Source organism: Schistocerca nitens, chromosome 4, assembly GCF_023898315.1.
Source record: "Schistocerca nitens isolate TAMUIC-IGC-003100 chromosome 4, iqSchNite1.1, whole genome shotgun sequence".
NCBI classification, from domain to species: domain Eukaryota; kingdom Metazoa; phylum Arthropoda; class Insecta; order Orthoptera; family Acrididae; genus Schistocerca; species Schistocerca nitens.
Genome location: NC_064617.1, coordinates 615,463,883 through 615,489,760, shown reverse-complemented (window position 1 = coordinate 615,489,760; position 25,878 = coordinate 615,463,883). Strand labels below are relative to the sequence as shown.

The 25,878-nt window shown below is 38.5% G+C and overlaps 1 protein-coding gene across 1 annotated transcript in view; it reads left to right on the top strand.

Annotated features, from left to right (window-relative positions):
• LOC126251307 (intermembrane lipid transfer protein VPS13D) overlaps window positions 1-25,878 on the top strand; it is a 520,493-nt gene that overhangs the window by 353,985 nt on the left and 140,630 nt on the right. The window contains 2 exon segments of the mRNA XM_049951633.1: window positions 18,163-18,378; window positions 18,529-18,753. Coding sequence (XP_049807590.1) covers window positions 18,163-18,378; window positions 18,529-18,753 — 441 coding nt within the window.

Here is a 25,878-nt window from a genome sequence, read left to right as displayed (position 1 = left end):
CATGATGTGTTTTTGAGGCAAAGGCAAATTGTTACTGAGTGCTGTCAACATTTTTGTGAGAGTATAATGCCAGTGCTGCACTGCAAAGCTTCAATAATAACAAGATGGTTGCTGGACGCATAAGTAATAAAAAAAGATTAGGATTTTAAGGTGTAGTTGTGATGTTTTGACAACTTTTTCACAATTGCACTGTCATTTGAATTTGCCACTTTTATTGTGAAGTCAGATTCTCCAGAGAATTGGTCATGACAGAAGCATCTGGAAAACACTCATTAGAGGAAGAGAGAGAGGGCATGTTAAGACGTCACTTAATAACTTCATGATACTAGAGGGAGCTAGAGAGGCCACAATTTTAGAAGAAGAAGAAGAAGAAGAAGAAGAAGAAGAGAGAGAGAGAGAGAGAGAGAGAGAGAGAGAGAGAGAGAGATCATCTAAATAATTAGCACGGTATGAAACCATTGGGGGAATTGTTGAAGGTGATTCACTGGCTACCCCAAAGAGTATGTAGTTGTACTCGCGCAAGCTAGAAGGATTACTGATTACCATGAGTTTCTTTGAGTCTTCATCTTAGGCAAACTGCAGATAGTTGTTGGCCAAGCAAAGCCTTTAGATAGTAACCTCATGAGAGCTTAGCCATCATTAGGGAAGGCATCAATCTCAAATAGTGACTGAGCAGTAGCTTTAAAGTCATCTTTCTACCTGTCTTGAGTACGATGACCAAAGGCTTAACCCACTGGCTGGATGCTATGGGAATGATGATTTTCTGCATTTGGAGGTACAGGAGTCAGTATCTACTTCCAGCTTAGAATGCAAATGAAATGGGCTGTATTAGAGAAAAAGGCGGTGTAGCTGGTTTAGGCTTGATTCAGACAAAATATGCCCTTTAATATAACTGGATAGATAAAAAATCTACTCGTCAAGCAGTGACTGGCACTTGAAGAGTAGATTTTTTTATCTATCCTGTTACATAATATTTTTTAAAAAATGACTGTTTTCCTTAAAATATGCTCTTTGTATGAGTTGCTCAAGCCATTAAATGCATTACCATCTAACAAGAAATTTACTGGAACTTGAATGTGAAATATGTAGAAGGAAAATTTGTCCAGCTCAAAACTCATGTATACTAATGGAATACCCCATTAACCTTTTTGTATGTTAATAATTAATGAAAATCACCTCATTTGTATTTTTACACTTTTATTGTGTTATGACCGGTTTTGTTTCTTTGAACATTTTCAGGTTGCCGACTTGTGTTGAAGTCAGTAAATAGATGGTCTGGTTGTCATATATAATGTTAAATACAACATTCCAGAACTTTGATCATAAACATGCTGCCAACCACTTGGCAGAAGTGTGGCGAGCCAGCACGGCGTGCTGTGTACAGCAATGGAAGCAGAATGTTTACAATCAGTTTCTTGTATGTTGTTTTTAACATTGCATTATACAACCAGGCCATCTACATAAAAATCCAAGCCCTATCCATAGCTAATGGCATACAAGTGTGCCACTGTGTGCTCATGACAGTGCTATGGATTTCCTCTACATGGAGAAATAAGTTTGAGTGAGGGTATAATCCATCATCTGTCCCAGGAATGAAGTACTAGATTTCAGTTGGTAGGAAATTTAAAGACATAGTTCTTGATTGTGCAGAGGATTGGACATGGGTAATGGATGTGTACATAAAAGAAGAGAACCAGACATTTATGGGGTAGTAAGGAGACATGATTGAGCAAAAGGTAGTGCTAGTATTCCTGTTAGATGAACATACACACATTGAAAAAGTTTTGCATCACCTCAGTTCCAGAACCAGTACAGAAAATTGGAATAGAGATCATCATAAACATCATTTCCACCCTTTTTATTGCTCACGAAAACCACACATTGCCTGCTGTACCATCATACAGCGAGACCTTCAGAGGTAGTGGCCCAGATTGCTGTACACACTGGTACCTCTAATATACAGTAGCACATCCTCTTGCATTGATGCATGCCTGTATTCGTCATGGCAAACCATCCATAAGTTCATCAAGGCACTGGGTACTGTCCAGATTGTCCCACTCCTCAATTCGGTGTAGATACCTCAGAGCAGTCAGTGGGTCACGTTGTCCATAAACAGCCCTTTTCAATCTATCGCAGGCATGTTCGATAAGGTTCGTGTCTGGAGAACATGCTGGCCACTATAGTCATGCGACGTTGTTATTGTGAAGGAAGTAATTCACAAGATATGCATGATGGGGGCGCGAATTGTCATCCATGAAGACGAATGCCTAGCCAGTATGCTGCTGATATGATTGCACTGTCGGTCGGAGGATGGCCGTACAGCCATTACGGCGCCTTCCATGACCACCAGCGGTGTATGTCAGCCCCACATAATGCCACCCGAAAACAGCAGGGAACCTCCACCTTGCTGCACTCACTGGATAGTGTGTCTAAGGCGTTCAGCCTGACCAAGTTGCCTTCAAACATGTCCCTGACGATTCTGGTTGAAGGCATATGCAACACCCATCAGGGAAGAGAAAGTGATGCCAGTCCTGAGCTGTCCATTCGGCGTGTTGTTGGGCCCATCTGTACAGTGCTGCCTGGTGTTGAGGTTGCAAAGATGGACCTCACCATGGACGTTGGGAGTGAAATTGCACATCATGCAGCCTATTGCGCACAGTTTGAGTGGTAACACGACGTCCCGTGGCTGCATGAAAAGCATTATTCAACAAGGTGGCATTGCTGTCAGGGTTCCTCTGAGCCATAATCCATAGGTAGCAGTCATTCACTGCAGTAGTAGTCCTTGGGCAGCCTGAGAAGCATGTCATCGACAGTTGCTGCCTCTCTGTATCTCCTCAATGTCTGAACAATATCACTTTGGTTCACTCAGAGACGCCTGGACTCTTCCCTTGTTGAGAGCTCTTCCTGATGTGATCGAACTGCGGTTGGCCATGTAGGCTTGGTTGAACTACAGACAACATGAGCCTGTACCTCCTTCCTGGTGGAATAACTGGAACTGATCGGCTGTCAGACCCCCTCCGCATAATAGGCGCTGCACATGCATGGTTGTTTACAGCTTTGGGCAGGTTTAGTGACATCTCTGAACAGTCAAAGGGACTGTGTCTGTGATACAATACCCACAGTCAATGTCTGTCTTCAGGAGTCTTGGGAACTAGGGTGATGTAAAACTTTTTTTAATGTGTGTATTATGACAGCTGGATCATATTCAGTTGGCAAGCACTAGATGTTGGCATCAAGAAGAGATTCAGAGACCTACGACTGTCACTGTAATTGATGTGTGACGTAGTTTTGTTGCCCATTGGCAACCAGCAGCACTGCTTGCCACTTATTTCTTTACATTGTTGCATTCTTACAACCTATACTTTTATGCTGCTTGATACTTGATATCTGAGAACTGTATGGATTCCAGTTACATTTACATTCCAGATTATATTTAGAGGTAATCACCATGAAAATAATTCTGGCTTCTGTTTTTTTAATTATAACTGTTATCATACTGTTGAAAAACCTAAACGACATAGTTGTCTTACCTGCATACTTTTGTACTGCCATGGCAAGGTATTTTTTGGGCAATAACAAAGTTGGTGTCAGAAACAGCAAAAATGACAATAAGCCTGACCTTTCTCAATTCAAGTGCACTTGGTGAAAATAGTATCAGTACAGTGAACTTTAGTGGAACTTTTCACTTAGCACGTCTCCTGCAATCCTCCATTTCTTCAAGGAATAAGAACCATACTACCAACAGCATGTGCAGAAGTAGACAGAAATGTTCCTCTAGCAGATCACACTAAAGCAGCATTGCCTTGCCATTTTCCATGTTCTTGCCTCTAAATGAGAAAATGGATGACTGAGGCATATATCAGTATCACCTACATTTATGGCCTTGCCACAGTTGAACGCTACCTTCCTCAATGGGCAATGGATTCCAACCCTATAATCTCTTTCCTGGTCACCACAACCAAATATATCCTCACCCACAATTACTTCTCCTTCGAAGGCATTACCTATAAACAAACTTGGTGTACAGCTATGGGCACCCGCATGGCACTGTACTACGTCAACTTATTCATGGGCCATCTAGAGCAATGCTTCCTGAACACCCAGAATCCCAAACCCCCTCACCTGGTTCTGATTCATTGATTACATCTTTGTGATCTGGATCGAGAGTAGGGACTCCCTGTTCACATTCCTCCAGAACCTCAACACCTTCTCCCCCATTCGCTGCATCTGGTCCTTCTCAACCCAACAAACCACCTTCCTCAATGTTGACCTCCACCTCAAATATGGCTACATCAGTACTTCTGTTCATATGCAACCTATTAACTACTAGCAACACTCCTACTTCAACAGCTGCCACCCGTTCTGTACAAAGAAGCCCCTTCCATACAACCTAGCCATCTTTCGCCATAAGATTAGTTGAGATTAGATTAGATTCAGCTTTCATTCTGTAGATTTTAAGAAAAAAAAAAAAGAAAGAAATAATGAGATGATTGTCATGGGTGTGGAACATGTAAAAAAGTATAACATAAAAACATAAAACATTTGAATATAATACTTACTACCCTAGCGGGTAACTAACAGCGATGGAGAGCATAAGGCAGCAGATGATTATAATAGTGGGGAAATTGATGATCTAACTTGGAATGAAGTGGAACAAGCCATAAAGAGGATGAAAGGGGGCAAGGCACCAGGTTGGGACGAAGTAACAGTGGATATGATACGAGCAGCAGGAGTAGTAGGAACCCAGTGGCTATACAGAGTGCTGAGGGTGGTGTGGAAGGAGAACAGAATTCCTGAGGATTGGAAGAAAGGAATTATAGTCCCGATCTTCAAGAAAGGGGATAAAAGGTGATGTGAGAACTACAGAGGAATCACCCTGCTATGCCACTGTGGAAAAATCTATGAAAAGATCCTGGAGAAGAGAATAAGAAGCAGTATTGAAAGTAGACTGCAAGAGGAGCAGTACGGTTTCAGACCGGGAAGATCAACAACGGACCTCATATTTGCGGTAAGGCAACTGCAGGAAAGGCACTATGAGTACGGGAAGGACTTAATCATGGCCTTTTTAGATATTGAGAAGGCGTATGACAGTATCTGTAGGGACAGATACTGAACGCAAAAGGTATAGATGAAGAGATAATACGAAAAGTCAGAAAAATGTATGAGGGAAGTGAGAGTTGTGTGAAAGAGGGGAGGGAACGTACTGCATGGTTAAAGCTGGAAAATGGGCTGTGACAGGGAAGTGCACTTTTGCCTTTATTGTTTATTATTGTTATGGATGAAATCCTACAGCAAGTATCAGATGCAATTGGAGATCATAAAATGAAAGCAGTGCTTTTTGCCGATGACCTGATGTTATGGGGAAATTGCGAGAAGGAGGTGCAAGAGCAGTTAGATGTATGGGAGGCAACGGCAGCACAATATGGAATGCATTTCTCTGCAAGGAAAAGTGAAATAATTGTCACAACAAGGAAGAAGAATATGCCAAATGTGGATATAACTTGTGGAGGGGAAAAACTACAAGTGGTAGAGAACTTCAAGTACCTGGGAAGCATGATTGAAAGTAAGGGGGGAAACGCAATGGAAATAAATGAAAGGTGCAGAAAAGCAGGGCAGTTCTACAAATGCATTAGGGGGCTTATTTGGAGCAAGGAGGTGCCACAGAAATCCAAGGGAATTATATACCGAACCTACTTTGTCCCCATATTGACATACGGAAGTGAGACATGGGTAATGCACAAAAGCGACAAAAGTAGAATACAGGCTAATGAAATGAAGTTCCAGAGGAGCAGGTTGAGTGTAACAAGACGAGACAGCTTGCGAAATGTGTATGTGAGGGAAAGACTAAAGGAGGAACCAGTACAGGACAGGATAGAAAAATCAAGACTGCAGTGGTATGGACACATGAAGAGAATGGATGAGGGAAGAATTCCAAAGAGGATGTTTGATCTGCAACTGGAGGGGAACAGGCCCAGAGGAAGACAAAGAGATAGATGGGTGAAGGGAGTGAAGGAATGTGTGACGAGAAGAGGAGAGAACTGGACGAAGGTGGAAGAGGGGGAATGGTGGAAAGACAGAACGCGATGGAGAGGCTTGTGTTCCCGTCAGACCCAGCCAGTGGCTGGAAACTGTCCAAGATGATGATGATGATGATGATGACTTACTACCCTGATCATATGTCAGGAGATTGTCAAAATAGGTGAATACAATGCGGTAAATGGGAACAGGTAATACTTACAGAATTAACATGCTGTCAGAATGAAACACTGTTAGGCTCTATTAATAAATCATACACAAAATTTGACAACGTTAACTGGAATACTCTCTTTCAAATTCTGAAGGTGGCAGGGGTAAAATACAGGGAGCGAAAGGCTATTTACAATTTGTACAGAAACCAGATGGCAGTTATAAGAGTCGAGGGGCATGAAAGGGAAGCAGTGGTTGGGAAAGGAGTGAGACAGGGTTGTAGCCTCTCCCCGATGTTATTCAATCTGTATATTGAGCAAGCAGTAAAGGAAACAAAAGAAAAATTCGGAGTAGGTATTAAAATTCATGGAGAAGAAGTAAAAACTTTGAGGTTCGCCGATGACATTGTAATTCTGTCAGAGACAGCAAAGGACTTGGAAGAGCAGTTGAACGGAATGGACAGTGTCTTGAAAGGAGGATATAAGATGAACATCAACAAAAGCAAAACGAGGATAATGGAATGTAGTCAAATTAAATTGGGTGATGCTGAGGGGATTAGATTAGGAAATGAGACACTTAAAGTAGTAAAGGAGTTTTGCTATTTAGGGAGTAAAATAACTGATGATGGTCGAAGTAGAGAGGATATAAAATGTAGACTGGCAATGGCAAGGAAATCGTTTCTGAAGAAGAGAAATTTGTTAACATCGAGTATAGATTTAAGTGTCAGGAAGTCGTTTCTGAAAGTATTTGTATGGAGTGTAGCCATGTATGGAAGTGAAACATGGACGATAACCAGTTTGGACAAGAAGAGAATAGAAGCTTTCGAAATGTGGTGCTACAGAAGAATGCTGAAGATAAGGTGGGTAGATCACGTAACTAATGAGGAGGTATTGAATAGGATTGGGGAGAAGAGAAGTTTGTGGCACAACTTGACTAGAAGAAGGGATCGGTTGGTAGGACATGTTTTGAGGCATCAAGGGATCACAAATTTAGCATTGGAGGGCAGCGTGGAGGGTAAAAATCGTAGAGGGAGACCAAGAGATCAATACACTAAGCAGATTCAGAAGGATGTAGGTTGCAGTAGGTACTGGGAGATGAAGAAGCTTGCACAGGATAGAGTAGCATGGAGAGCTGCATCAAACCAGTCTCAGGACTGAAGACCACAACAACAACACAAAATACCTAATCTTGACTGCTGTGACCAAGTGCTGTCAAAACTGAAATCTAACAGATATTATGGCTTAACACTCTCTGTTGAGATATTCATCTATGAAATAGAAGGAGTTGCCTGTCAAAAAGTCTTTCAAACTCTGTTTAAACCATGCTTTATCTGAAACCAAGTTTTTAATGGTTGCTGGCAATTTATTGCAAATGTTTGTTTCTGAATATTGGACCCCTTTTTGGACCAAGGTAAGTGATTTTAGGTCTTTATGTAGATTGTTCTTATTCCTATTATTGATACTATGTATTGAGCTATTGGTGGGAAATAGAAATGTATCACTTAAGGAACAAATATACTGAGAAGCAGTGGTTAGAATACCAAGTTTCCTGAACGGGTTTCTACATGATGTTCTTGAATGTACAACACAAATGATTCTTATCACATGCTTTTGCACCCTAAAAAACCTTTGGTCGGTTTGATGAGTTTCCCCAGAATATGATCCCATCTGAGGTAATAGAATGAAAATAAGCAAAGTATGCAAGATTTTTTGTATTTATACCTCCTACATCTGACATCATTCTCACGGCAAATAAAGACTTCTGTGGTATGCCCTTTCCAACTGAATTTATTATCAAGTTGTAATCCGAGAAATTTAACACTGTCATCCTCTTCGATCTGCATGTCTTTGTATGTTATACACATGCCGAAAGGAAATCTCCTACAGCTTCTGAACTGCATATAGGGTCTTCTCAAAGTTTAGTGACAGTGAATTAGCTTTAAACCACTTATTAATGTCAGTGAAAATTTGATTAGCAGCTGTTTGTAAACCTGTTCTTGACTTGCTACTTATTGCAATGTTTCTATCATCTGCAAACAAAACAAACTTAGCATCTGGCAATGTAACGGATGAGAGGTCATTAATGTACACAAGAAAAAGCAATGGACCCAAGATGGACTCCTAAGGAAAACCACATGTAATTAATTCCCAGTCAGATGAAGACTGACAGCTTACTGCACAGGTATTTTGCAATGACACCCTTTGTTTTCTGTTAGACAGATAAGACTCAAACCATTTCACAGCATTGCTGGTGACACCATAATATTCTAATTTACTTAAGAGAATGCTGTGGTTCACACAGTCAAAGGCTTTTGACAGGTCACAGAAAATGCCAGTAGCCTCTAATTTATTATCTAACGAATTAAGTACATTCTCACTGTAAGTGTAAATATATTTCTCTATATCAGAACCCTTAAGAAATCCAAACTCTGAGTTGGACAATATATTATTCGCAGTCAGATGCTTAAGGATGCTTGAACACAACCTGTTGTGTCTAGACCATACAGCCCAGACACAATGCTGTAGCCGATAGGGCACGCAAGGCTAACGCAGACGGGCGTGAAGTCTGGAACATGAGACTTATAAATGCACTAAAGAAAAATACGTAGCTTTTTTAATACTTAACTTTATTCTCTTGTTGGAATACATCTCTCCTGCATACTCGTAAGCTATTGGCACTGATACAAATGGCGCCTTGCTAGGTGGTCGCCATTTAACTTAGCAGAGGGCTATTCTACTGTCTATCTCTCGGCAAATGAGAGCAAGGCTTAGCACGTCCAATCGCTAGCTATGTTGTCCGTACAACTGGGGACGAGGTCTCCTCAGTCTCTCGAGACCTGCCTTGTGGTGGCGCTAGGTTTGCGATCCCACAGTGGCGACACGCGGGTCCGACATGTACTACAGGACCGCGGCCGATTTAAGTTACCACCTAGCAAGTGTGGTGTCTAGCGGTGACACCACACAACCTTTTCAGATATTTTTGAGAAAGCCAGCAAAAGTGAAATTGATCGATAGTTTGTTGGTATCTCTTTATCCCCCTTCTTGTAAATAGGCTTAACTTCAGCATATTTTAGCCAGTCTGGAAATGTTCTCATACCCACTGGAATATTTAGATTTTAAAGATTTTATGATGGATGCTACTTCTTTGGGAGACGTGAGAGTCATTTTCATTTTACTGAAGTTATTTTTAAATTCTGGTCTCGGATACTCCATTGCACTGTTCACAGAACCCGATAACCCCATGCTGTCAGTAACAGAAATGAAATACTTTTTTAAGGAGTTTGCAACACTACCTGTACTTGTTACCAATGTCTCATTTATTTTGAGAGCTATCTGTTCCTTTTTGGCCCCACCTGTCTCCGTCTTCACTATATCCCATACAGTTTTTATTTTGTTGCCTTATGCAATTATCCTTTTTCTCATAATAAAGCTGCTTCGATTTCTGGATTACTTGCTTCAGTATTTTGCCATATTCTTTGTAATGCATTACAATTGTAACATCAGAGCTGTTCCTAGATAGTAGATACAGTCTACTTTTTGTCCCACATGATATCTTTATTCCTTGTGTGATCCACGGTTTATTTTTTGACTGTGTGATTTGAGTTAGCTTTAGAGGAAAACAGTTTTCAAAAGTGGAAGTAACTTTATTAATGAATGCTTTGTATTTTCCATTTGAGTCAGAAGTATTGTAAACATCTATGTCTCTGAGCAATTTCCTGAATTTCTCAATTTTTGACTTATTTATTATCCTGCTGTACTCAGATTTATTAGATTTTTTATCCTGACTAGTTTCAACATTTAACACAAGATGCTGCATGTCATGATCAGATAGCCCATTTACTATTGGTTTTGTGACATGACTTTTTCCCCTAGATTTGTCTACAAAGATGTTATCAATAGCAGCCTCAGAGCATTTACATATTGTAGTAGCAAAGTTCACAGTAGGAACTAAATTGAATGATAGTGTTACTGACTGCAATAATTGTTCACTGACAGAGCTTTTCAATAAATCCACATTGTTTTTTGCCATCAGATGGGACAGTAGAGCTTCCAGATTTTTTATGAAAAGGTTAAAATTTCGTGAAGGTGATCTGTATATACACCTATTACTATAAAGAACGTATTATGAAATACAACTTCCATTGCACAAGCTTCTAAATGCTGCTCTGAACAAAATTTATTAATATAAATATTCTTGAAGTTAAAGCAGTTTCTGACAAATATGGCAGCTCCTCCTTTCTCCGTATTTTCTCTACAGAAATATAGAAGCTAACGTGCATCCATAACATTTAACATATCTATACCAGTGGTCACACGATATTCAGAGAGGTAGTTTATGTCAACTGGTTTGCTCAACTCTAATTCTTCAACACAAATAAGCTTACCCCTTAGTCCTCGGATATTCTGATGCAATAACGATAACTAATTTTGTGCACTGGCTGAATGACAACTGGATGAACGTAATTTTCCTGCCAATTTTTGATTACCTCTAGTTTCAATCAGAGGCTGTCAGCATGAATTGCGTACATTAAAATTTGCTTTTTGGTTGCCTGCTTCATCAATGTGAATGTCATTTTCAGCCTTTCTCTGAACATCTTTTGTTTCTGCCCTCTCCACCCTAAAAAACTGCTAATCTGTCGCTTGTAACCACTGGTACTTTACCCCTTGTGACAGTGCCCCCCCCCCCCCCCCCCCCTTAAGTTATTCACATCTGTAGTGACAAGCAATCCAGCTTGAAGGTCTCACTGATGCCTCCAAAGACCATAATTACTCTCCCAACCTTGTACAAAAACAAGTCACCTGTGCCTTATCTTTCCAATCATCCAACATCTCCCAAAGACCCAATGTCCAGCTACAGAGGAACATTCCCCTTGTAACTCAGTACATCCAGGACTGGAGCAACTGAATCATATTCTCTGTCAGGGTTTCAACTGCCTCTCATCGTGCTTTTAAATGAGAAATGCCCTACCTACTATCCTTACCACCTCTCCCACAGTTTTAATCCACTGCCCACTGAACCTACACAATATCCTCATCCATCCCTACACAATTCCTGCTCCCATCCCCTTGCCTTATGGCTCATATCCCTGTAATAGGCCTAGATGCAGACCTGTCCTGTACATCCTCCCACCACCGTCTACTCCAGTCCGGTCACAAACATCACCTATTCTGTCAAAGGCAGGGCTACTTGGGAAACCAGTCATGTTATCTACAAGTTAAACTGACACCACTGTACCTCATTCTATGGACATGACAACATGGAGGATGTCGTGTTGGGCTGCATGCCCAGCAACAGAAAGGTCCACTTGTTTCTTGTCGGTGGCCATTCATGTGGACAGACAGCCTGTTGGTTGTCATGTCCACATAGAACGTAGCATTGTGGGCAGCACAACCAGCAAGCTGTCTCTCCACATGAATGGGCACCGACAAATTGTGGCCAAGAAACAGCTGGACCACCCTATTGCCGAACACGCCGTCCAATGTGACGTTCTTCATTTCAAAGACTGCTTCACAACCTGTGCCATCTGGATCCTTCCCATCAACACCAGCTTTTCTGAACTGCACAGATGGGAACTCACCCTGCAATATATGCTACATCGAGTTGCCTATCCCCTCATGCACTGCTTCTCGCACTCTGGCTTCAGCTGCCAGCGACTGTGATCTTGTGTATGTGAGTTGCATTTGCATGCGTGTGCGTGTGTGTGTGTGTTTATTTTTGACAAAGGCCTTGTTGGCCAAAAGCTTACTTTCCGACAGTCTTTTTGTTGTACTTACCTGCTACTCAGCATCTCCACTATATGGTGACTAGCAACTACCCTTTTCATAATATTGTTATTTTTACTTGTTTTTCGCATTGTTAAAGTATATTTAGAACATAAAAAGTAGATAAATTCCTGATTTTTATCACCTAAACATTTGAGCCCCAATTATGGACTGTCTGGAGTAGTCCCTCATAGCCATATCAAATCTTAAACCCAAAATCTAACCCAAGGTAACTGATGCTGTGTTCACGAACTGGATCTGGGCAAGACACTATTCCCTTAACACTTCCTGATCCCATCTGTTTCACCTGCACCTTTTTGGTTCTACAACCTACCTTCCTAGCCACCGATCTTTACTTGATTGATGGCTTGATAAAAATGTCTATTCATATCAATCCTACAGTTCTCACTATAATATAGTATACCATTACTTCGACACCAAAGATTCTCTGCTTTACAGTCTTGCTGTCTGTAGATGGCTTGTCTGCACTGATAGGCAGTCCTTATCCCAGCATGCTTAAGACATTGCCAAGATCATCACAGCCATGCACGGTGATTCAGACCTGGTCTAAGAACAAATATCTTATATCTTCCCATTCTCCTAATACTAAACAATAATAATTACCAATTGCAAAAGAATACCCTCTTTCACCTTACGTCTTACTATGCCTTGTGCCCAGCTTGTCCTACCCCATCAGAGGCAGAGCCACTTCTGAAAGCAGCTACTGTGTACTAAGTCTATTGCATCTCCTTCACACCTTTTTATGTGCAAAAACTGCTAATTAGCTCTCCACTTGCATTAATTGCCACCATATTGTGATGAAGGAGATATATAACTGCTCAGTGACAGATAATATTGCTGAGCAAAAACAGGGTTGACTTAAATGATTGAGTAAACTTTCTCTCTAACATATTCTTTGGTAAGGCAGTACCTTTGGACATTGTCTCTTCGTCATTCCACTCCAATTGGTGTAGTGGTTTCCACAGGACGATCAGGGATTTTGATGTAATTTACTATGAACAATCGCTCATTTCCAGTGAGCATTGGTAAAGTTTCACAGTCATTAATTCAGTACTTGCAGAAATACAGTGCAGCTATCTACAGTCCACCTGTGCATTTTCAGCAACTTTGAGTCATGTCATCTTTGGTAACCTTTTATTTAGTAAACAAAAAAAAAAAAAAAATTAGGTCACCTTGCACAACTTTTTGCGCTGTCTTAAGCAAAATTATGAAAAAAGACTTCATCTGTGATTTGCTTATGGATAATTTGCAGCAGATTCTGCTGAAAAAAATAGTGGCTCGAAAAAAAATCTGATGTTTAGCTTTTAATTGTTTGCAAAATTAGGGCAAAGTTGACGATTTTTCTAAGAACACCAAAAGTGGCTATTTTTGCCCTACATTTATAAAAAAGAGTCTTCTGCAAACTATGTTAAGTTATTTTCATTAGAAAGACAATGTTCTAAATGCTAAACCACCTAAAAATTATATTTGGTTTTGCTGTGTGAGCGTATATAAGCCACTAATAAAATATGACAGGGTAGAGCTACATTGAAAATGGTACTCAAATTAAATCTAACATCTTTTATTATGTTATACAATAATTGTTTAGTACTCTGTGGGGAAGGCAGTATTAAAAATTTTGATGTCTAGCAAGTGATATAAAGTCCATGTGACTCGAAGAAGAAGAAGAAGAAGAAGAAGAAGAAGAAGGAAAAAGTAAAAGCCCTCAGGGAAATCTTTGTTTTTAACCTAGCATTGAAATTAAATTTTATTGCGTTTTATAAATCACAAACTTGAAAATACTTAGTATTTAAAAGTGTGTTAATGATATGAATATTATTCCATATAAATTATCTTTGTTTAGAAACTGCAGTTAAACTATTGCTTATGGCTAGTACATCTCAGCTGAAGAGGAAAGAAAGAAAGTCATTATTGTGTTTTAAAAACGCCTTCCTTTAATGGTGTCCAGCCCAAATGCTGTATCATTTCAGTGACACTCTCTCCCATATTTTGCGAGAATACAAGAAATGCTGCCCTTCTTTGAACTTTTTCGATGTACTTGTAACACCATAGCTCTAATGATCTACTGATTTATTTTGCTTTTATTTAATTAATGTTACTTCTGTAAATGTGTGTGTGATTGAATGGGTAACACATAACTGTATATTTCTTTATTTGTTAATATGTGCAAAAGTTCTGTGTTATCCAATGCGTTTGTTTGTTGTTATGTAAACTGCTGATCCTCACTTAGGAATCTTAGCAATTATTGCACCATAAGGTGTAGTGGTTCCCCACGGGAACAGTATTGCATCAGAATGCGCAAATTGTGTTTGGCCTTGCGGAAAAAGGTGGGACTGGTAGCCACCGGTCGGAGACGGACACGGAAGTAGGCGAGGAAGTCAGTCGGAAAGGAGACGGAGACGGAGCAAGTCGGAAAGCACACGGAGACGGAGCAAGTCGGAAAGCACACGGAGACGGAGACGGAAGCCGTCGGAGACGAGCCACCAGACGGACACGAGTTACGAGTCCGTGCTATTCCATGGGAAAGACGCATATTGTGCTGATTTCCAAGAGAGGATTTTCATGCTTCTCTCCAAGGGCTCGAATAGTTGGAAATATTCTGGAATTTGTCTCTATCATCGCCATCAAGAAATCGGCCTGCAATTCCACCTACCTGCATGCAGTTGCCACCACATTGCGCAATCATTGCTTCATAGTGACATTATGATGTACGGTGAAGGATCAGCTTAAAGGATGTGCTAATGTGCTGAAATATAAGGTAAATTATATCTGAATTTGTGTATCTACCTTGACTTTTCTCCTCATCATAACCTCTTAGGATCCTCACCGTTTGGACTATACTGAATACCGAGTGTCCTTACTGAAAGTACATTGGAGCCTAGAGTGATTTTGTTAATTAAAGCCTCTTGAACTGAAAATTATTTTCCTAGTGAAAACTGCTTATTAACATGTTGTTGCCAACTTCAAGTAAAAGTTCTTAAGACTGAGGCTTATAATATTTCTTGCTTAGTAAATGATTACATTACTGCTTATTATTGCAAATCGCAGAAGGTGAGTCAGTGTCTTGCATATATGTTATTTTTGTGTCTCACTGCAGTAAAAGTGGAAAACTGCAATAGTAGGAAATTATATATTCAGGTTTACTCTCTCTCTCTCGTGTATTAGAAGTGCATATTAATAATAACGTTATAAAGACAAGTCACTTTGTGTAAAGTAATAGTGTGTTTTGGTAGCTGTTATAATTTTGCAAATTGCTTCTGCTGCTCTAATTGTTGGTTTCAACCTTATCATATGTATATGTATGTATCAGAGTTAATTGCACTCGCTTGTGGTCAAGTATAGGTTGTGTTTATTTGTTAAAATTATTAATTACTATTTTCTTCAACGAGAATGTTGATCATTCTTTTGCCTAGTTAGGCTGGCGGCCGTTTTACCATTATCAGTTTAACAGTGCAGGAAGGCAATTTCTTCGTTAGTCACTGTTTATTTAGTTACGTAATTCTGACTTTCATTTCCGATAAGCCACTTCCGTTAGGTACAACATGGTCAAACAACAAAATTCCTCTCAGAGGGTAACACTGTTATGAGTGCGTTATACCATATTTATTATAACAAAATAATTTTGTTTTGTAAACTGACTCCTACTTTGGGGTTATGGTGTAATAGTAGCAGAGTGTAGTGTTATACGTGGCTTTTCTTTGACAGGATTACTTTTTCTGTTATGACATAATAAGTAATATACCAAACTTGGTATTTGGTTACGCAAGCTACGTAAACATTGCGCCACCACGCAGCCCAGTAGTGTTATATACTCCATCAGTCCTGTCTGGTAAGGATCCCACACTGCGCAACAGTATTCTAAGAAGAGGACGGACAAGTGTAGTGTAGGCAGTCTCCTTAGTAGATCTGTTATTGGTTAGCCTTCCCCACAACATTTTCTGTGTGTTCCTTCCAATTTAAGTTGTTCGTAATTGTAATTCCTAGGTATTTAGTTGACTGATTTATCTTGTAACCAAAGTTTAACGGATTCCTTTTAGCACTCATATGGATGATCTCACACTTTTCATTATTTAGGGTCAACTGCCAATTTTCACACAATTCAGATATCTCTCCTAAATCATTTTGCAGTTTGTTTTGATCTTCTGATGACTTTATTAGTCGATAAATGACAGCGTCATCTGAAAACAACCTAAGACGGTAGCTCAGATTGTCTCCCAAATCCTTTATATAGATAAGGAACAGTGAAGGGACTATAACACTACCTTGTGGAATACTAAAAGTCACTTCTGTTTTACTCAATGACTTTCCATCAGTTACTACGAACTGTGACCTCACTGACAGGAAGTCAAAAATCCAGGCACATAACTGAGACCATATTCCATAAGCACGCAATTTTACTATAAGTCGCTTGTGTGGTACTGTGTCAAAAGCCTTCTGGAAATCCAGCAATACGGAATTAATCTGAAATCCCTTGTCAATAGCATTCAAAACTTCATGTGAATAAAGAGCTAGTTGTGTTTCACAAGAATAACGTTTTCTAAACCCATGTTGACTGTGTGTCAATAGACTGTTTTCTTCGAGGTAATTCATAATGTTCGAACACAATATATGTTCCAGAATCCTGATGCATATCAATGTTAATGATATGGCCCTGTAATTAAGTGGATTACTCCTACTACCTTTCTTGAATATTGGAGTGACCTGTGCAACTTTCAAGTCTTTGGGTACAGATCTTTTGTGAGCGAACGGTTGTATATGATTGTCAAGTATGGAGCTAATGCATCAGCATAATCTGAAAGGAACCTAACTGGTATACAGTCTGGACCAGAAGACTTACTTTTATTAAGTGATCTAAGTTGCTTCACTACTCTGAGGATATTTACTTCTATGTTACTCATGTTGGCAACTGTTCTTAATTCAGATTCTGGAATATTTACTTCGTCTTCTTTTGTGAAGGCATTTTGGAAGGCTGTGTTTAGTAACTCTGCTTTGGCAGCACTGTCTTCAACAGTATCTCCATTGATATTGCACGAGAAGGCATTGATTGTTTCTTGCCGCTAACATACTTCACATACGACCAGAATCTCTTTGGATTTTCTGTCAGGTTTCGAGACAAAGTTTTGTTGTGAAAACTGTTATAAGCACCTTCTTCCTCTCAATTTGGAAACTATTGGAAAGCAGTAGGAGAATGACATTTTATATGCTACGACCTTGTATTGGTAAGTTATTACATGCAAACTTTCAAGTGTATCCCACAACTACTTCCAGAGATGTCAGAAGCTAATTGTCATATTTTTTCGAGCATCTATTTTTTCGGCTGTCTTTGCTTCAAATTATTCATATGCAAATCATTGAGGAAATAATTTTTTATCATTTCTCTTAAGAGAGTGCAAAATGTTATATTTCCTTTCATCATTCCTTTCATTTGCCTTTTCCTTGTTTACCACACTCTCTACACTATACAACTTGTCATCTGGTTGGACTGCACAGTCTGGACCAATGTAACCTAATTACCCTCCCCCCTTGCTCTCCCTCTCTTTGTGTGTGTGTGTGTGTGTGTGTGTGTGTGTGTGTGTGTGTGTGTGTGATAAAGTTTTTGTTTATATACCTAGCCACTGAGCAACATCTCACTTTATAGTAACTAGTTGATTATGTGTATCCCAGCCAACATTTTCCAATATTGTATTCAGTTAAGACTAACAGTCATTATAATATCAATAGCTTGGTAATTTAAACTCAATTAATAGCTCTCTGTTTATACAGTTCAAAGAAACATTTACATATGTGCCATCCTATTTCATAGGTTTGTTGCTTCATATAGTTTGAATATAATATTGATATACACATGCCATTTGTCAGTTTTTATCTTACGACATATATGCCTCAAAATCCTACATCTGATTGGCTACACTTGGTTAAGGTCACAGTAGTAATGTGAAATGGGAGTTATTCAGACCTGAGAATGATGTACATAAATAATCTAAAATGTTGTCTGTTCCACAACAAAGCCAAGAAAAATGATATAAAGGAAATTATTTGGGAGAATGTGGTGATGGAAAAAGATATGGAAGAAACTGTTCATATAGTTTAACTTTTCACTTGAATTACCCTCACTACTGTAAATGCTAAAAATCCAGTATAAAGATATTTGGTGAATTTTCCTTGAAATGGCATACTTTACTTTCTTTTTTAGGTTTCTGTATCAGTACCTTTCTGGATCTACAATAGAACTGGTCTCCCTCTAGTATTTCGACAGGAAGGAGTTGCAACAGACACAGCTGGGCAATTTGATGAGCATGAAATGGCACGCATGGTGGCACCACTTATGTTTTCCTTTGCAGATCATGAAACTACTCCAACAGTTGTTGCAAGGATAGGCAATAAAGTGCACCCAGAAGGAATTCCACATGTAAGCTGGATTTACATTTTGTCACTGAAAATGTTTGTTTTGATGAAAAAGAATTCATATAAAAGCAATCACAAGTTCTTATGACTTTCCAGTATATTGCTGAATCTTGAGAAATGAATTTTCTTTTTTATTATGTCATTTATTTTATAGTGGTGCAATCACTTCCACCTTCAGAAAGGCCTACAAGTGCGCAGACTGAGAGTTGCTCTGAGAAGCAACAGCCCAGATCTTGTGTATTTAATTGGTATCGAAGTTCGCCCTGGTCGCGGCCGTCACAGAGTTACACACATAGTTACTTTATCTCCAAGATACCAACTTCACAATATGTCAAGTCATCATCTCCTTTTTGCCCAAAAGTGCTTCACAGGTGGTACGGTAGGTACCAATTAAGATGTTGTCAGTAAATTGATATCTGTGGTACCAAAATAACTGCTACCATGTGTTAACATACATATGCCTTGTCATAGTTTTTGTAAATACTTAAATACTGTGTTACAGAATGGTGATGCATTTACAAATATAGCCCTGTGCTGATGAGCACAACCCAAGACTACTAACTGAACAAGGTGCTACAGTGGCTAAAGCTGTGGCATCATTTAGAAGGAATTGTATTAAAACCACTGTGTAGCTGGATTTTTTCCATATCTCCTTAAACTGCTTAAGACAAATGCAGTGATGGTTTATTTCAAAAAGATGTGTTCAATTTCCTTCCACATCCTTGTCGAAACTGATTCTTTGTTCCATACCTAAAGACCTCATTCTCTTATATCTTATATGTATATATTTTTGCTTTAAACATCCTGAATATTCACTTCTTCCTTTCTAATTTTTTTTTCTTTATAAGAGGACTAGCTCTTTCACAAATCTGTGATATCTAATTATGCCTGTTACAATTTTGTTCAGGCGTTGTTTTTAAAATAGTAAGCTTTCAGGCACAATGAATATTATGAGATAAGTACAATCACTATTATGTAATGTATTTAATAAAACTTTGAAATAAACTGTTAATCAGAAAAGGGACAACTAAATATCCAAGTGCTGGACTTGAGTAATAAAGTTAATGTGATTCATTGTTTATATTGGATGGGATAATTAAGAGGCACCATAGCTAAAATTATGGTGAATTAGGACTAGAGAAATACTTTGATTGTGTGAAGTTGAGTATGATGTTTTCAGCTTATTTGTATTTGTTGAAGCTTCAACTATTGTGTTCTTGTTTTCTTGTTTCAGAAAGGAAATGCTACTATCAAGAAGCAAAAATGTACAAAAATGAACCATTGTTCAGTGTTTCTTAGTTGTGTAATAAGTGAGGAACATAGAAAGTGATACAAAAGTTTAAAGTAGGACAGAATTGTAGAGAAAGACTGCAACATTGGTATCATCCCTGATAGCAGAATGCATTAAAGCACCTGCTGCTGTTACATGGTGATGTGCACCGGCAGCAGATTGAATCTGACTCATGGCATAATGATAGGGGCTGGTGTGCTGGCCACCATGCATGTAGTTTTTAGGTGGTTTTCCACATCCTCCTAGGTAAATACTGGGCTGGTTCCCATGTCCTGCTTCAGATACATGATGCACAAACATTGAAAAATGTTGTCACATTTGACCACATCGCTACACTGTAAGCAGGCAGAAGGAAAACAGATTTTTCCCAGAGAGAGAGAGAGAGAGAGAGAGAGAGAGGAGTGGCAACCTCATCACAATAACAGGTCTCCGTGAAATTGGCAAAGCACTGTACGTGTCCCGACCTGGCACTGGCTGGATTGATGGAAAGGAACAAATGCAACAGTGGTACATTGTGCCACTGGAATTATCATTTGGGCTTACATAAAGAAACCCGTGGAAATGAATAGATTAGTTAGCTATCCATGAAGACATACAGGCTGAAGGAAGAAGGTGTATTTTTCGGAATTAAAAATGTCTGCAAGATTCAATAGAAATGGTATGCAGGGGCTGTGCTGTTTATAAAGCAGATAGACAAAAGACAATGACAGCAGCACAGATGTGCATAATTCACTCGCAAAGTTAAGAGTTGCTGTTATATAAAAAAAAGGAGACTCTGAAGTATATGATACATCATGTGCAACTGAAATATGAAGGACAGAAAAGTTGACAGTTCTAAAAAGTCCACATTACCATCATATATAGACGGACTGTGTGTGTGTGTGTGTGTGTGTGTGTGTGTGTGTGTGTGTGTGAGAGAGAGAGAGAGAGAGAGAGAGAGAGAGAGAGAGAGAGAGAGAGAGAGAGAAAGTACTTATCTTTAATCTAGTGTTTCTAGACTATGTTTTGTGTAGAGAAACATATAGAAGCATGTGCCTGTGAGCTTAAATTAAATAAAGGCACATTTATAATTGTAACTGTATATAGGTCCCCATCAGGAAATTTTCATCTATTTCTGAAAAATTTGGACTCCTTGTTGTGCTATCTGTCAGACAGGGGGAAGCAAATTATTGTTTGTGGGGACATCAATGTAGATTCTCTGAAAGAGGGTAATAGGAAAAATGACCTTGAAGTATGACTCGGTTCTTTCAATTTGACACCCGTTATTGATTTTCCTACTCGGGTGGTAAAGGATAGCAGCTCACTGATAGATAACTTCTTTATAGACCAAGATAAGTTTAACCAGATAAATGCTCAGCCTGTTGAGAATGGTCTTTCTGATCATGGTGCACAGCTAGTTACAATATATGACATAGCTCCATTCAGCAATACTAAACAGTCCTCCAAAGTAGTACGTTCAGTCAACGATTTAACAATTGCAAATTTCAGGGAAAGCCTACAGCAGTTAGACTGGGATGAGGTGTACCGTGACCCTGATGCCAATTTAAAATATAATTTATTTCATGACATTTTTGTAAATGCATTTGAAAACTGCTTCCCCAAGAAAATAGTTAAATATACTCGTAAGAAACCTTGTAACAAACCATGGCTTACTAAGGGTATAAAAATATCTTGTAACCGGAAAAGGGAAATGTATCTGACAGCAAGAAAGAGTAGTGACCCAGAAACTATCAAAAATTATAAAAACTACTGTGTTATATTAAGAAAAGTTATTAAAAAATCCAGGAGTATGTGTATCATGTCTGAAATCAGCAACTCTGATAATAAAATTAAAACAATTTGGAATATTATTGAAAGAGAAACAGGTCAACCAAGAGCAGAGGAAGACAGTATTACCATCAAATTGAATGAAAACTTTACGAACAAAAAGTCAGAAGTTGAAAATATTTTTAATAATCATTTTCTAAATGTTGTGGATATAGTAGGATCCAGGTGTTCATTAGAAGATGCTAGGCTGTTAATGGAAGAGGCCATACCTGTGCAATTTGATACAATTGAAATCTCACCCACTTCTCCCTCTGAAATTAGGAAAATAATAAACTTGCTTAAAAGCAAAAACTCACATGGAATTGATGGCATTTCTAGCAAAATACTAAAAGCTTGTTGTCAACAGATAAGTAAGATTCTCAGCCACCTGTGTAATAGCTCTCTGGAACAGGGCATTTTCCCTGATAGACTGAAATATGCTATTGTTATACCTTTGCATAAAAAGGGGGATAGATCTGATGTCAACAATTACCGTCCAATCTCCCTTCTAACAGCTTTATCCAAAATTTTTGAGAAAGTAATGTATTCAAGAGTAGCTTCACATATCTGTAAAAATGAAGTACTAACAAAATGTCAGTTTGGTTTCCAGAAAGGTTTTTCAACAGAAAATGCCATATATGCTTTCACCAGTCAAATTTTGAATGATCTGAATAACCGAACACCACCCATTGGGATTTTTTGTGATCTCTCAAAGGCTTTTGATTGTGTAAATCATGAAATTCTGCTAGACAAGCTCAAGTATTGTGGCATGAGTGGGACAGTGCTCAAATGGTTTAATTCGTACCTAACTGGAAGAGTGCAGAAAGTAGAAATAAGTAGTTCTCGTAACATGCAAAGATCAGCACATTCCTCAAACTGGGGAACTATCAAGAATGGGGTTCCACAAGGGTCAGTCTTGGGTCCTTTGTTGTTCTTATTATATATTAATGACTTGCCATTCTATATTCATGAAGAGGCAAAGTTAGTTCTCTTTGCTGATGATACAAGTATAGTAATCACACCTGACAAACAAGAATTAACTGATGAAATTGTCAATACTGTCTTTCAGAAAATTACTAAGTGGTTCCTTGTAAACGGACTCTCACTGAATTTTGATAAGACACAGTACATACAGTTCCGTACAGTGAATGGTATGACGCCATTAATAAATATAGACCTTAATCAGAAGCATATAGCTAAGGTAGAATATTGCAAATTTTTAGGTGTGTCCATTGATGAGAGATTAAATTGGAAGAAACACATTGATGATCTGCTGAAACGTTTGAGTTCAGCTACTTATGCAATAAGGGTCATTGCAAATTTTGGTGATAAACATCTTAGTAAATTAGCTTACTACGCCTATTTTCACTCATTGCTTTCATATGGCATCATATTTTGGGGTAATTCATCACTGAGGAATAAAGTATTTATTGCACAAAAGCGTGTAATCAGAATAATAGCTGGAGTCCACCCAAGATCATCCTGCAGACATTTATTTAAGGATCTAGGGATATTCACAGTTACTTCTCAGTATATATACTCTCTTATGAAATTTGTTATTAACAACCAAACCCATTTCAAAAGTAATAGCAGTGTGCATAACTACAATACTAGGAGAAAGGATGATCTTCACTATTCAAGATTAAATCTAACTTTGGCACAGAAAGGGGTGAATTATACTGGCACTAAAGTCTTTGGTCACTTACCAAATAGTATCAAAAGTCTGACAGATAACCAACAAGTATTTAAGAAGAAATTAAAAGAATTTCTGAATGACAACTCCTTCTACTCCATAGAGGAATTTTTAGATATAATTTTAAAAAAATAAAAAAAAAATATAAAAAAATAAAAAAATAAAAATAAAAAATAAAGAAAAACAAAAAAAACACAATAAAATAAAGTTGTTATATTAACTTAAGTATGTTGTTAAATTAAATGCCATATATGCTTTGTATTGGAAAATTCGACTCGTTCCACATCATTACGAAATATCGTATTCATGATCCATGGAACTAGTATTAATCTAATCTAATCTAATCTATGATGTTGTGTTGCATAGGTCATGTAGCAACAGCAGTAATCATGTGGACTGGCGGAAGCCAACATGCAGCTGAGTTAGTTACCGCCTTGAAATGAAGTCCATGAGGAAATAGGGATCTTAGAAGTAACTTCCCCAAAAGGGAAGAAAATTAATATACAGGCTGTGTTGTTGAAAGCAGACAGTAAATTACACGACCTTAAGGGTCACAACACCGAAAGTTTGTGTCTAGAAAAGATCCTTAAGATGATGGTTATTCGAATGTATGTATTCCTGGGAGTGAAGGATTATTTTGAATGAATCCATAGAAATTACAGCAATTACTTCTTGAACCATAGTTTTCAACTTATAGGTTGTCATTGGGCAAGTGGTGTATAGTTTCTGCATTTGAAATAGCCCCACAAAGAAGCATTTCACACTGACAAATGTGGTGGTCTTGGGGCCAATGAATGTAGCCTTATTGTGAAATCATGTGCTCAATGAAGACCTGTCAAACAGTTTCACTTCCTGTATTACTTGAATTGGATAAAAGTGGAACTTCAAATCACTGTGGAATATACAACAGATGATTGTTCTTTTTAGTTTCTTTACTGATCACAGTGGTTTCCTTCCAGTTCATGCTAATAGTCCTTCAATATTTTCTGGGATTTTATAAGTGCACTGACCACCATGTGGTTCTTTTTTAGAGCTGAACATGCCTCCTCTAAATTCTCAACCCTTGTCTTCATGTGGTAAGATGGAATGTGACTGTGATGCTTAAATTGTAATGATTTGGAATTCCCTTTGAGCAGTTATCTGACTGCCACTATTCTTGTGAAATGCCTTCATGGCAAATGTACATTGTTAACCTGTTCACTGTTTCATGATGGACTTATTAAATGATAAGGAGCTTGGCACAGAGAAAGGCCACTCCCCTTTTTCTACTAACTCCTAGGGTTCCCACTACTACTTTCAGATTTCCTTTTTCCAGTGCCACACTGAATTTATGATGGGGCTTCAAAAATAAAGTGTCTCGCATTAACACAGCTTTGCAACAAATGTGACACTTTTCAGAAAAGAATTCATGTTCTGGATTTCTTGCAGAGACTGTTCTACTGTGATATGGATAACAGATTCTTCTCAGTGTGGGAGTGAGATGTACTCCAAAGTGGAAGTTTGTGGAACAGTGCGATCCTTGTGCCAAAATGTCTAAACTGCACGTAGATTCACTGTGAAATTCTGGTGTTATATGGGCCAAATTCAGTGTCATGTCCGTCAGTTATGAAATGTTGCCAAAGACGTGACAAAGGCCACAAGAGGTGGGTTATGTTGATTGGGAATGAAGTCCATCAACATTGGCCACAGACGATTGCAGGCAACCAAGGAACTGATTTGCAGTTGGCGCAGATTTCCCAATTATGAAGACATTCACACAGTGGTTCTCAAATGACTCAGTGACCAAGGAGCAGATTTCTATTGTCTTGGAACTGAATGATTGGGAGGAAATTCTGAACAGTTGTGTACAAGGATTTAGGGACTATATTGAAAAGTAGTGTCATGTATCTATGACACTTTGAAATGTATTGCAGCATTCGATAAAAGTTACTTTGCTTGCCATAATAGTGCATAACTCACTTTTGGAAGTCCCCCTTATATCTTTACTGTATTCCAGAACTGCTCAACGACATTAAAAAGAATAATATCAGTTTCTGTATGGTTTGGAAGCTATTGTCACTCATAGAAAAAATACAGAGCATGTACATTGTCTTCTTTGGTAATTAAGTATGCTAAATCATGTAAATGAAGTTTTAAACTCTGGTTCAGAAAACCAACAAATATTATTCTATACTTCAGTAATACAAACTGTTTCTATAAAAAAATCAGAATTCAGCATATTTGTTGCTAATGAAAGTTGTTTTTTGTAGTGTGCCTTAGTTTCTTCCCAGTGGACAAACATGTCTTAAATAATAAAATGACTAGTTGTTATCAACAATAACTATTTCAAAACTGGATACAGCCTCTGCAAAACCAAAAAATACATCATAACTCAAGTTAATTTTCATGTAATCAAAATAGTGCTAACTTAAACTAATATTGTTAACATGCTGAACTGACATTCGGCAGGATGATGGTTCAATCCCGCATCCAGCATCCAGATTTACATTTTCCCTGATTTCCGTACATTCCTCCAAGCAGATGCTGGGATAGTTCCTTCGAAAGGGCACTGTCGATTCCCTTCCCCATCCTTCACACCATCTTAGCTTCTGCTCGTCGCTAATGATGTTGAGGCCAATGGGAGATTAAACCTAATCTTCCTTCCTTGAACTAACATCCTTGCTGTTGATAATATCTTGCAGGCATAAACATAACAATATGGCTGTTTGACTGTT